The 13,031-nt window shown below is 42.5% G+C and overlaps 1 protein-coding gene across 1 annotated transcript in view; it reads left to right on the top strand.

Annotated features, from left to right (window-relative positions):
• The window catches only part of LOC126482810 (PC4 and SFRS1-interacting protein-like), a 44,673-nt gene extending 31,952 nt beyond the window's left edge, over window positions 1-12,721 (top strand). Inside the window, exon 3 of the mRNA XM_050106565.1 lies at window positions 10,833-12,721. Within this exon, the coding sequence (XP_049962522.1) occupies window positions 10,859-12,274 (1,416 nt within the window). The 5' untranslated portion in view covers window positions 10,833-10,858 and the 3' untranslated portion in view covers window positions 12,275-12,721. The remainder of the gene's footprint in view (window positions 1-10,832) is intronic.
• The last annotated feature ends 310 nt before the right edge of the window (window positions 12,722-13,031 follow it).

The following is a 13,031-nucleotide window of genomic DNA, read 5'->3' as shown; positions in this document are numbered from 1 at the left end:
AACCTGGTGACATATTGTTGCCACATTGTATGAGTGGGGTCTCTGGGGCTCGCTCCTGTTTTTTATCTAAAACTTACTGTCGATCCTAACTTTGTGTCCAGATTGGTGCCTCCCATAGTCCCCCGCCCCCCTCCCCCCTATTGACAAGAATGGCGTTCTGCAGGGCTCTGTATTGAGTGTATCTCTATTTTTAGTGGCCATTAACAACTTAACAGCAGCTGTAGGGCTGTCGGTCTCCCCTTCTCTGTATGCGGATGACTTCTACATTTTGTATTGCTCCTCCAGTACTGGTGTTGCTTAGTGGCACCTACAGGGAGACATTCACAAGGTGCAATCATGGGCTCTAGCCCATGGCTTCCAGTTTTTAGCTGTGAAGTTGTATGTCGTGCACTTCTGTCAGTGTCGTACCATTCATCCAGAAACTGAACTTTATCTTAATGACGATCCACTCACTGTAATGGAGACACATTGATTCTTAGGACTGGTTTTCGACGCCCGATTGACTTGGCTACCTTACCTTCGTCAGCTAGAGTGGGAGTGCTGGCAGCACCTCAATGCTCTCCGCTGTCTGAGCAACACCGACTGGGGTGCAGATTGCTCTACGCTGCAGCAGCTCTACAGAGCTTCAATCCCGCCTTGATTATGGGAGTCTGGTTTGTGGTTCGGAGGTGCCTTCAGTGTTGCGTTTAAGTGACCCAGTGCAGAACTGTGGCGTTTGCCTAGCGATGGGAGCTTCTAGAATGAGTCTGGTGAACACTGTCCTGGTGGACAATGGAATATCCGTGGCCTACTGTCTAACAGGGTGGATCTCCAGCTGCTCCTGTGATCGCAATGTCTACTTGTAGTCTGTCTCCAAGAAACCAAGCTACGTCCTGAAGACCATTTTGCTCTTTCCCTCCACCCTTTCTGCTTCTTGGTGACACCAATGCCCGTCATCCTCTTGAGGTTCGCCTGTCGCCTGCCTGATAGGTTCTCTTTTGGCAGATCATCTTAATCTTGTGTGTCTTAATATTGGTGAATCCATGTTTCTCTCTGATTCCACACACACTTATTCACACTTAGACCTCTCAATCTGCTCTGCCCAGCTTGCTCGACGTTTCAAGTGGTGTGCTGTTTCTGATACTTACTCGAGTGACCACTTCCATTGTGAGACTCGCCTGTACAACCATACCCCATCACAGTGGCCCGCTCATCGGAAATTCTCTCTTGCTTACTGGAGGCTATATTCCTCCTTGGCAGTCTTTGACGAATGGCCATTTACCAGCTGTGATGATCAGGTCGAGCACCTCGTAGACATTATTCTCTCGGCTGCCGAATCCTCTGTCCCTCGTATTACTACTCCTCCCCGTCGGGTCCCAGTCCCTTGGTGGACTGTGGAGCGCGGCAGTGCACTTAGTGTCTTTCACCGTCATCCTACGTTAACAAACTGCATCCGCTACAAGCAACTACGTGCGCAGTGCCGTCTCACTATTAAGGAAAGCAAGAAACCATGCTGGGTTTCCTTCTTCAGCTTTTTCACTAGCTTTATTCTGTCCTCTCTCATTTGGGTTGGCTTGCACTGGCTTTCCGGGACTACCGCCAACTCCCAGATCCCTGGTCTGACTGGTGGGATATGTCATAGTCGACCCTGTCGATGTTTCCAACGCTTTGGGCCGGTACTTTGCGGAGGTTTCAAGCTCCACACACTACCATCCTGCCTTCCTTCCTCGGAAACAGGCGGCGGAGGATTCTCGTGGAATCTCTTTTTCTCTCTTTGAATCGAAATGCTACAATACTCCTTTTGCTATGAGGGAGCTCGGGCATGCTCTTTACTCATTCAGGTCTTCTGCTCCTGGGCCCGATACGATCCACGTCCTCATGCTGCAGAAGCGTCCTCCTGCGGGAAAACGCTTTCTCCTCGATACCTACAACCGTATTTGGACTGACAGCGTGTTTCCCACGCTTTGGCATTAAGCTATTATTATTGTTCCCCTACCTAAGCCAGGTAAAGATAAATCTCTTCCTTCCAGCTATCGTCCAATTTCCCTTACCAGCAGCGTTTATAAGGTGATGGAACGCATGATCAATGGTCAATTAGTGTGTTGGCTGGAGTCACACCATCTTCTCACTAATACTCAGTGTGGGTTCCGAAAGCGCCGCTCAGCGGTTGACCATCTCGTCACCCTGTCGACATTCATCATGAATAACATGCTGCAGAAGTGACAAACAGTGACTCTATTCTTTGATTTGGAGAAAGCCTATGATACCTGTTGGCAGACAGGCATTCTACATACTGTGCACAAATGGGGCCTTCGCGGTCGTCTTCTCACTTTCATCCGGGAATTTTTGACAGACAGAGTTTTCCGGGTACATGTGGGTTGCTCCTTATCCCACACCTTTTCACAGGCGAACGGGGTGCATCAGGGCTTCGTACTGAGTGTTGTCCTCTTCGCCACAGCCATCAACCCAATTATAGACTGCCTTCCAGCTGGCATTTCCGGCTCTTTTCGTTGGCTTTGCTATTTATTGCAGTTCCCAGCAGACGTGTCTCCTGCAATGCTGTCTTCAGCATTGTCTGGACAGTCTCTATTCATGGAGTGTCACAAATGGTTTCCGCTTGTGTCAACAGGGTGTATACGACCCGGGACAACCGGGAGATCCGGGAAAAACCCGGGAATTTTTTCATCCGGGAGAAAACTGGGAAATACCCGGGAATTGTTTAGAATTCCGGGAATTTTTCATTGTTTTAGTTTTCAGTTAAATTTTTGTGATGTTGACTGGTAAGAACCAATACTCTAACAAAGGATATTATTATGTCCCGCTACTGCAGAATAATACTGTAGCAACAAAAGATAAATGGGGAAAAAAAAAAAATGAAAATAAAACTTAAGTTGCAAAGGAATGTGCCTTATACAACAACAAAACAGTGCTCATACAAGCATCTGCCAACAGTAAAATGTGTCAAAGGCTTTAGGAACACTATCCAATGCTTTATAACAACTAATTGCCTCCGATGAGCATGACGTGACAACTGTTTAAATTAGATTCGTTTGAGGAATTGCGGGCGGGCTCTTGCGCATGCGCAGTCGAGTCACGTATGAGTAATACCTTCTCCCGCTTGTGGTTACGGAAGTGTGGCTGGGCGACACTACTTAATATTGCCCCTGTTCAGAAATATCGTAGATCGGGGGCTGATGCACAGAGCAGTCAGAGTTGTGATGGGGAGGTGGGTCGCCTCCACGTGACCTATGTTTACGTTCTGTGATTTTGTTGTTTCCTCTTCGTTTAATCCTCTCACGTTAAATGATAACAAAACGGATTTTTTTGTGGCGGGGAGCTATTAAAAGAATTAAAATATGTTCGTATAATTATGGCAGGCTAAAATATGTTAAGTTTCAGATATTATTATTTAATCGCCTTACAGAACAATGAAGTTATTTTTGCCACTTTGCTAAAGAGATTTGGCTTTTATTAATCCTTTCTACTGAGGCAGTCAATTTATTTGAAACGAAGTGTTTAATTTCACGCCATTGGCTAGTTTCAACTGTTCGCTGCATTTCAAGTGCATGTATTATTCTATAATAAAGAACCAAACATGAGTACTGATACTCCACGAAAATTTACATACGGATGTGCATTTTAAGCCGAATTATGCATTTTAGTATGGTTCGTGAAATCCCAATGCTCTTGAAGTATCCTTTGATGTCTTGTTTCTTTTATGGCATAATGTAAGATCTTTTAATGTTTTACACGTACGAACATATGGGCTTCCTGCGTCATCGTAGCTGCGCAAGTGCGGTGATGCCAGTTATCTGGCGCTTTCTTGCAATTGCTGAAACAAACCTATTTCTAACAGGTCGCGGGAAAATATTGCGAATGGTGGTTTGAAAAGCGTTGCATTCAAAGCAGATTTCCTTTTACGCAAGATGAACTATGTGCGAGAATGTACGATGAATTTCTTAAATCACAAAGCGTTAGACTCTCATTTAAAAATCAACTCTTTGAGGACGACCATTTAGAAGAATTTCAAGCCCAGAAGATGAGACATTTTCGTCGTTATTAAAAATTTTACTGGCACATTTCTGTGATGTATCTTGAAGTGTAACACACGCAAAAAAGATCAACATTATATGTGGAAGCTTAGCTTCTCGGGCTACCGCCCACTTTGCCAGACATTTTAGCAGATGACATGCGAGCTGTGGCTCACGTTTTCAAGCTTTTTAAAAAGCAATAATATGACAAGAGATTTGATTTCTACCTGGGGACTCCGGCGTCTTGTTGCTATCCTTTAGATACTCTTCGTAATGTCTGACGTTTCAGATTTGTTTTTTCTTCCTTTCTGTTTTGGATCTCGAAACGGTTTTTTACACTCGCAGTCCCAGCATTCTATGGTTGTATACTGGGTGCTTATGACCTTACATGTTTTGCGCCCTAAACCCCACAAAAAAACTTCGATTCTTGATGTGTTCTGGGGCTCTGAAGTTGTTTACACCGACAGCTTGCTGGCTGATGCTAATGTTGGCTTCACCTATGTCCACAGAGGCCATGTTCGACAGAATTCCTTGCCCGCTGGCTACAGTGTATTCACTGCAGAGCTTGTGACCATATCACGTGCACTTCAGCACATCCGTTCCTGTTCTTGAGAGTTGTTTTTTCTCTGTTCTGACTCCCTGAGCAGCTTACAAGTTACCGACCAGTGCTACCTTCACCATCCTTTGGCACCGAACATCCAGGAGTTCATCTCCGCCCTGGAATGGTCCAGTCGTTCAGTGGTGTTTGTGTGGACCCCAGGACATGTCGGAATCCCAGGCAATGAACTTGCTGACAGGCTGACCTGACAGGCTTCATGGAAACCGCTCCTGGAGATGGGCATCTCTGAAACTGACCTGCTTTAGGAGACAAAGTGGCATAACAGTATGCACAACAAACTGTGTGTCATTAACGAGACACTGAATCTTTGGAAGTCTTCACTATGGGCTTCTTACAGGGAATCAATTGTCCTTTGTCAGCTCCGCATTGGCTATATGTGGCTCACACATGGTTACCTCTTCCGTCGCGAGGGCCCAACTCAGTGTCGCTGTGGCTTCCAAATGACAGTTGTGCACCTCTTGCTGACTGCCCACTTTCAGCTGCTCTGTAGTGGGCTTTTAACTTTTCCAACACCTTACCTTCGGTGTTGGGCAACAGTGTCTCAACAGCAGCTTTAGTTTTAAGTTTTATTTGTGATGGTGGGTTTTATCATTTCATCTGAGTTTCAGCGCATGTCCTTTGTCCCTCTGTGTCCTCCACCCATGAGCTTTTAGTTTGGCCGTTTTAATGTGTAGCAGAGTGGCTGGCTTCTCCTTTTTTTATTCTCAAGCTCAGCCAGCCATGGTAATATGCTTTCTTGTTTTTAATCTCTTCTCCCTGTTTCTTGCGCCTCTGTGGTTTTCTTGTCCTATTTTGTCCATTGTAGTGTTTGTTGTCCTCCTGTCAATCTTCTGGTCCTTCCTTTCCCCTTATGTGCCATACGTCTTCTTTTTCTTCTTTTCCTTGGGTAATTGTTCTACTGGGAACAAAGGACCAATGGCCTCATAGTTTGGTTCCTTTCCCCCCCTTTTAAACCAACCAATTCGGTTAGCGTAATGCAATCCCAAAATATTTTAAGTCTTCCATGCACAGAACTTAATTTCTGGCTGGAATAAATTGTTGGTATACGTGGTTTCTAATTCACTGAACTTCCATCTTCAGGTTCCATCTTGTTCCACGACTGCTTTAAAGCATTTGTGTGTTTTTCTTTCCTCCATCCCTTTAAATGTATTGAATTTATTTGTAACTTCACTCTACAATCTGTCTTTTTAGTTGGTTTGGATTTTATTGGAGCATTTCCTTCATGTAACCCAACGAAATGCCATCAGATTGACATCACAGCATCTCTTGTTTGTATAGACCATAAACATTCCCATCTTGTACATACAGCCCTGCACCATTCAACAGTGTATCTCTTTCAACACTTATTTATCAACAAATGAAGGAAATAAAGTGTACAAATATTGCACAATCATTTGATCTCTGAAGGAGCTTGTAACTTCCTTACTTTGGAAAATATTCATGGATATTTTTATGTAAGTCATGAGCTATATTTGCAGGACTCACGTTGCCGGGATCCTGTGATTACAAGGTGATGAGCCACTGAACCTACATAATCTGCAGCAGCAACATATTGAATGAGCCCTCAGGCACATTATTGAGTGCACAAGATCATCCTTCCAGTCCCTTGCTGTAATTTTCCTAAGGGTTACCATTATTAGCTGTAAGCTCGAACAGCATACAATTAACAGATCACTACTATTTTGCAGTTGTACCCTTCCCCAAACACAAGACACAGCAGAATCACAACAGGTGTCTCACTGGCTCAGTTTCAGTTGAATCTCAAACTTAGATGGAAAGTGTTACAATACCCAGAGTAGAGTTCGTGCAGAATACTGTGGCCAGTAGATGTGTGAATGGCAGGGCACACTTCGAGAGTGGTAGTGGTGGGAGCTGTAGGCAGTTGCTGTAGGGGAAATGCCAAGTGTTGGAGGGGAAGTGCCGTTCTAAACTGAAGCCTTCACTCAAATGTTTTATAAATACGAAGTGGGTCCCCACCATGCCTAGAAGTGTCAAGTGTACCGAATTAAGAGTGAAACCTATACCATTCTCATGTTGCCTTGTTAACATGTTGTTGTTGTTGTGGTCTTCAGTCCTGAGACTGGTTTGATGCAGCTCTCCATGCTACTCTATCCTGTGCAAGCTTCTTCATCTCCCAGTTAACATGTGCAGTTGCAATTGAGAGAGAATTCTGAAAGAGTGGTTTTTTAAGTTTATTAAATAATGAACTGAGGACAAGGAAGGTCAGTATCTTATTCAGATTGCAGATTATTTTCCTCAGGTGTATTTTTCAAAATAAACTTTAGCTCATTTGTAATGATTGCAGTGTTGACGAAATGCTAAACCCTATTTTTCCTTGGCTTTGTATTAATGGTAAAAAATTAAATTTCTGTGTTGCTGTTGTCTTGATTGGAGAATCATTAGTTTGTATTAAAGTTGTATTTACTTAGTTTCTTTGCAAATTTTAAAAGTAAATTGAGGGGATTGGCTCCATTGCAGCAACTGCACCTAATATAAAGAGCAATAAAATTTGTCAAATATAGTTGCAGTGCTAGGTGCAGGAGAAGGGATGCTTTCTTGATATTCAGATATACAGGGTGTTTCAAAAATGACCGGTATATTTGAAACGGCAATAAAAACTAAACGAGCAGCGATAGAAATACACCGTTTGTTGCAATATGCTTGGGACAACAGTACATTTTCAGGCAGACACTTTCTAAATTACAGTAGTTACAATTTTCAACAACAGATGGCGCTGTGGTCTGGGAAACTCTATAGCACGATATTTTCCACATATCCACCATGCATAGCAATAATATGGCGTAGTCTCTGAATGAAATTACCCGAAACCTTTGACAACGTGTCTGGCGGAATGGCTTCACATGCAGATGAGATGTACTGCTTCAGCTGTTCAATTGTTTCTGGATTCTGGCGGTACACCTGGTCTTTCAAGTGTCCCCACACAAAGAAGTCACAGGGGTTCATGTCTGGCGAATAGGGAGGCCAATCCACGCCGCCTCCTGTATGTTTCGGATAGCCCAAAGCAATCACACGATCATCGAAATATTCATTCAGGAAATTAAAGACGTCGGCCGTGCGATGTGGCCGGGCACCATCTTGCATAAACCACGAGGTGTTCGCAGTGTCGTCTAAGGCAGTTTGTACCGCCACAAATTCACGAAGAATGTCCAGATAGCGTGATGCAGTAATCGTTTCGGATCTGAAAAATGGGCCAATGATTCCTTTGGAAGAAATGGCGGCCCAGACCAGTACTTTTTGAGGATGCAGGGACGATGGGACTGCAACATGGGGCTTTTCGGTTCCCCATATGCGCCAGTTCTGTTTATTGACAAAGCCGTCCAGGTAAAAATAAGCTTCGTCAGTAAACCAAATGCTGCCCACATGCATATCGCCGTCATCAATCCTGTGCACTATATCGTTAGCGAATGTCTCTCGTGCAGCAATGGTAGCGGCGCTGAGGGTTTGCCGCGTGAGAATTTTGTATGGATAGAGGTGTAAACTCTGGCGCATGAGACGATACGTGGACGTTGGCGTCATTTGGACCGCAGCTGCAACACGGCGAACAGAAACCCGGGGCCGCTGTTGGATCACTAGCTGCGCGTTGCCCTCTGTGGTTGCCGTACGCGGTCGCCCTATCTTTCCAGCACGTTCATCCGTCACGTTCCCAGTCCGTTGAAATTTTTCAAACAGATCCTTTATTGTATCGCTTTTCGGTCCTTTGGTTACATTAAACCTCCGTTGAAAACTTCGTCTTGTTGCAACAACACTGTGTTCTAGGCGGTGGAATTCCAACACCAGAAAAATCCTCTGTTCTAAGGAATAAACCATGTTGTCTACAGCACACTTGCACGTTGTGAACTGCACACGCTTACAGCAGAAAGACGACGTACAGAATGGCGCACCCACAGACTGCGTTGTCTTCTATATCTTTCACATCACTTGCAGCGCCATCTGTTGTTGAAAATTGTAACTACTGTAATTTCGAAAGTTTGTCCGCCTGAAAATGTACTGTTTTCCCAAGCATATTGCAACAAACGGTGTATTTCTATCGCTGCTCGTTTAGTTTTTATTGCCGTTTCAAATATACCGGTCATTTTTGAAACACCCTGTACATCAAAACAAAGAAGACTCGGTGTAGCTTTTGCTTAACTTCAAGAATACATGAAGCAAAAGTGTTGACGGCCTTGAATTTTGTTTGTACCACAGTGGAAGTTACTCATAATTAATGTCAAACTTTGAGTGTTTTTATAATATAATTTAACAGGCAGTAGTAGTTTTTCATTTGTTAACTTGATTGGAAAAGTAGTAATAACACATTTTGGCTCAGCATTGTGTCCAGACTGAACAGAGGTGAACAGAATTTGAGAACATAAATATGGGGATCACATATTTCAGAACAGATACCTGCAAAAATTGTCAACAACTAAGGTGCTTAATTCAATGACATCAGGAAATTAGTTCGTATATTATCTTTAAGTCCTCTGATTTTATGAGACTGGAAATTTTAGCAGAATTGAAAAGTAGTGTCAGTAGATGTGTTTCTAAAATTGCTGAGGCAACATGTTGTCAAAATCAACCAGTAGGAGTTGTATTCCTATACAGTTGGTATTGTCATTATCATTTTGGATCAAGTGGACCAGTGAAATACCGGTTGTACATAAAGTTGGGAACACTTTGTTATTTATTGCAGGAGAACTAAACATTTTACAGATGTAATACCTATTGCATTTTGAAAAGAAACTCTAATCGAATTCTTGCCTTACCAGTCCCAGCATGGCATCGTTGACTGTGGCAGTCACTTCCTGTATTCTCTCCTGGAACTCTGCTACATCACATGGTAGAGGCGGTACATACACCACATCATTAATGTGTCCCCACGGAAAAAGTCACATAGTGAGATCTGGTGATTGGGGAGGCTATTTTGTCAAATGGCTGTCCCGTTCCATAGCACAGCCGATCCATCGATGCGGCAGCTCCTTGTTCAGGTATCCATGAGCTTCACAATGAAAATGGGGGTGGAGCCCCAGCCTGCTGAAAGATGAACGGAGAGTCTGATTGCATTTGAGACATCAGCAATTGCTATAACGTGTCAAAGTAGGAATATCCAGTGACGGTGCTCTTGGCGAAGAAGAATGGTCCGTACAGTTTTCGACGTGACAAGGCACAAAAAACATTTACCTTTGGGGAATCGTGCTTGAATTCAATGCATTTGTGTGGATGCTTTGTACTCCAGATTCGACAATTATGCCTATTCACTCTCCTGTTAGTGTGAAAAGTGGCTTCATCTCTAAAAATGAAGCGATCAACAATGCCAGCCCCATCGTTATTCACTTGTTGCAACTGCGAACAAAACCCAACATGCTTGTCTTTGTCGTCGTCGTCGTTGAGCTTCTGCACTAGCTCCAATTTGAATGGTTTGGGATGCATGAGACACTGATCTCTTTGGACTCCTTACAAATGTTATGAATGTCTCTCGTACGCACTCCACATTCACTTCACTCACTGGGACGTCAGCTTCTCTATGCCGGGTACAACCAACCCGCTGTAACGAATTTGTTGTGCCAGTGGTAAAGGGCCTTGTTGGTGGCTTCTTCCTGTACTTGGTTCTAAACATACGTTGAACAGCTGTAGCACACTTGTTTTTGTCGAACTCGAACACACAGAAAGCTCGCTCCGCACCTGAATTCGCCAGGTTTGCAACGACTGCTGACTATCAGCAAATTAATAAACTACGTTGTGACGGTACACATAGGGAAAAAAAACTTTCAGGGTTTCTCTTCAAAATGACATATGTATGGTATCTCTACAAATAATGATTGAGTGTTCCTGGACTTTATGTACAGCCTGTATAAAATAGATAGGTTTCAGGGCATGCAATGAATAATAAATGAAACATAATGGGATCAGTTGTGTAGTTTAGAGCAGAAACTTAATTTTAAAATGTTCCTATGCTCTTTTATGAGGAGTTGAACTGGTATGTAGTGTGTTTAGATCTGAGTGATAAAATTTTAGGTGCTTCTGTGATGAAATAATTTGCCTAGTGTACTATACTTCTGTATCTGTCTGACTTCACTGAAAGTCATGTTAATCTGTCAAATCTTAATTATATGTTTCTGTAGATATTACGAAGATCAAAACTTCCACAAACAACCTTGTGCTTTTAGCTGACTGAGTTATTTACGTATTTTCTTTTTCTTTTTCAGATTGACTGACACATTTGCACTCAAAAATGAAAACCTTTCATCCTGGAGACAAGGTTTTTGCAAAAGTTCGCGGATACCCACCGTGGCCTGCAAGAGTGGAAAATGTAGTAGCGTCAACTCCCAATAATGTGAAATATAATGTTTTCTTTTATGGTACTGCAGAAACAGCGGTTTGTAAAGTTGAAGACCTGTTTTTGTATTACGAAAACAAAGAAAAATATGGAAAACCAATAAAGCGCAAAGGTTTTGCCCAGGCGTTAGCACAGATTGAGGGAAGAGAACCTCCGCCTCCAAATATGCCAGGTAGTATTCCAACTACACAAAGTGCAGATGGTGAAAGTGAAGGTGAAGGAGACTTGGTCATTGATGAAGCACCGAGAACTTCTGTTTCAAAGCCATTAGTGCCTGATACTGCAGAGGACAAGAAGCGTCCCGTGAAGCGTAAACGTGTGACTGAAATTGGTCCTGATGAACAGGAAACAAAACGAACAAAGCGTCAGAGTACTTCAGGAAACCGGAAGTCTATGAACAAAGAACCTTTGCGCACTCCAGAGATTGTCGGAATACAGCCTTCTCCACAGAGAGCAGAGATTGTAAGTAGATCTGGCCGTAAAATTAAGCCAAAAAAGTTTGCAGATGATGACGACGCTGCTGCAGCTGCTGCATTAGAAGAAGGTGCCATTCAAACCACCATACTTGCTGCTGACGAAGGATCTTCTCAAGAACAAAAACCTTCAGTGAGAATTGAGAAAAGTTCTGCAGACATAGAAGGTGGTGCAAAAGAGCTTAAGAAAACTCTGCGAAAGAACCAGTCGGTGAGGGCAAATGCTCCATCAGGTCAAGCTGTTTGCATCCATATAAATACAGATGAAGAGAAAGCTCTTGAAGGTGCCCTTAAATTGAAGGATTTAATAGAAGCAGGTGATATTATTCCAAAAACTATGCAAATGTACCTTAAAGAAGAATCAGAAAATACACATGGCCAACTGTTAATTGAACGTCGGAAGAGTAAAATTAAATGGCTCAAAACAGAACTTCGCTTGGCACAGCTTGATGGTGCAATAAAAGGCTGTCTAGGTTTATTGAGTGCAGATCCTGACAAATGTTTGCAACATTTAGATGAACTCTCTGGTCTGTCTATTGATCCCTTGATGCTCCTCAAGCAACCGAGCTTAGTAGAAACCATCAGGAGGCTTCGTCATTATGTAGGAAATGTAGACAAGTGGAATTTCTCAGAGCAACAAAAGGCACAGTTCTATCCCAAGACAGCCACAATAAGAAATAAAGCAGCCTACATTTACAGCCAGTTTAAATCACTTTTTACTGTTCCCGATAATCAGTCATTTTGGAGTTCTTTTACAGAACGCAAACTAAAATTTCAGAAGGTTACAACAGCATTCCCTAGAGAGTGTGTCCATTCCTTCATTCAGGATTCAAAATAATCAGAAGATTGAAAATCAGCTCAGAGAGTAAGTCTTCTGTTAATGTGTAATGGACTACTGGAAATTCAAATCTGTTAAATATTTGATTCTTCTTATGTACTGATATGACCCTCGTATTCATACTACTTTTTAACAGTATTAACTGTTACAGAAAAACACTTATGAGGTGTGAAAAATAAATGTAAAAAGCAACTGATTTGGTAGACAATGTTTTAACAACCTTACTATGTTAAAAGGACGATTCATAGTGGTTTGTCATTTTGTAGCTCTTTAAATTTGTGTGGGCTGTTTTTATGTCCAGCTGTCCCATCCGTTAAGAATACAATGTAATGTTTTGCATGCTCTGTTGTAAACTTAGTGAAAAAATTATGGATAGGTGATTGTTTCGTATAATAATATGAATTTTGTCCCATCTTGATAATCAATAAAGATCTGTATGTATATGTATCTAAACTCTTTAAGTTTGATTTCAGTTGATCGTATGCACTGTGCAGAAACTTTCTTGTCCTACATTTGATGCATTATTTTTAATGTTCACATTAATTTTCACTCCATTCCAGCCTGACAATAGGGTTTTGTTAACAAACCCTATGATGTGTTTTATTTGTTAAAACAGTCAATCTTAATCAGGATCAGATAAGTGATTGACAGCCAAGTGATTACCAGAAAACCACCTAGGTTGTGCCCTCCTTTCTGTTCACTGTTGTTATATCAGTTGTGGTAAACTGTCAGCAGACTGTAATATGTAACTTGTGAG

The sequence above is a fragment of the Schistocerca serialis genome, chromosome 1 (assembly GCF_023864345.2).
Source record: "Schistocerca serialis cubense isolate TAMUIC-IGC-003099 chromosome 1, iqSchSeri2.2, whole genome shotgun sequence".
NCBI lineage: Eukaryota > Metazoa > Arthropoda > Insecta > Orthoptera > Acrididae > Schistocerca > Schistocerca serialis.
The sequence above is the reverse complement of the archived record's forward strand: the minus strand, read 5'-3'. Positions and strand labels throughout refer to the sequence as shown.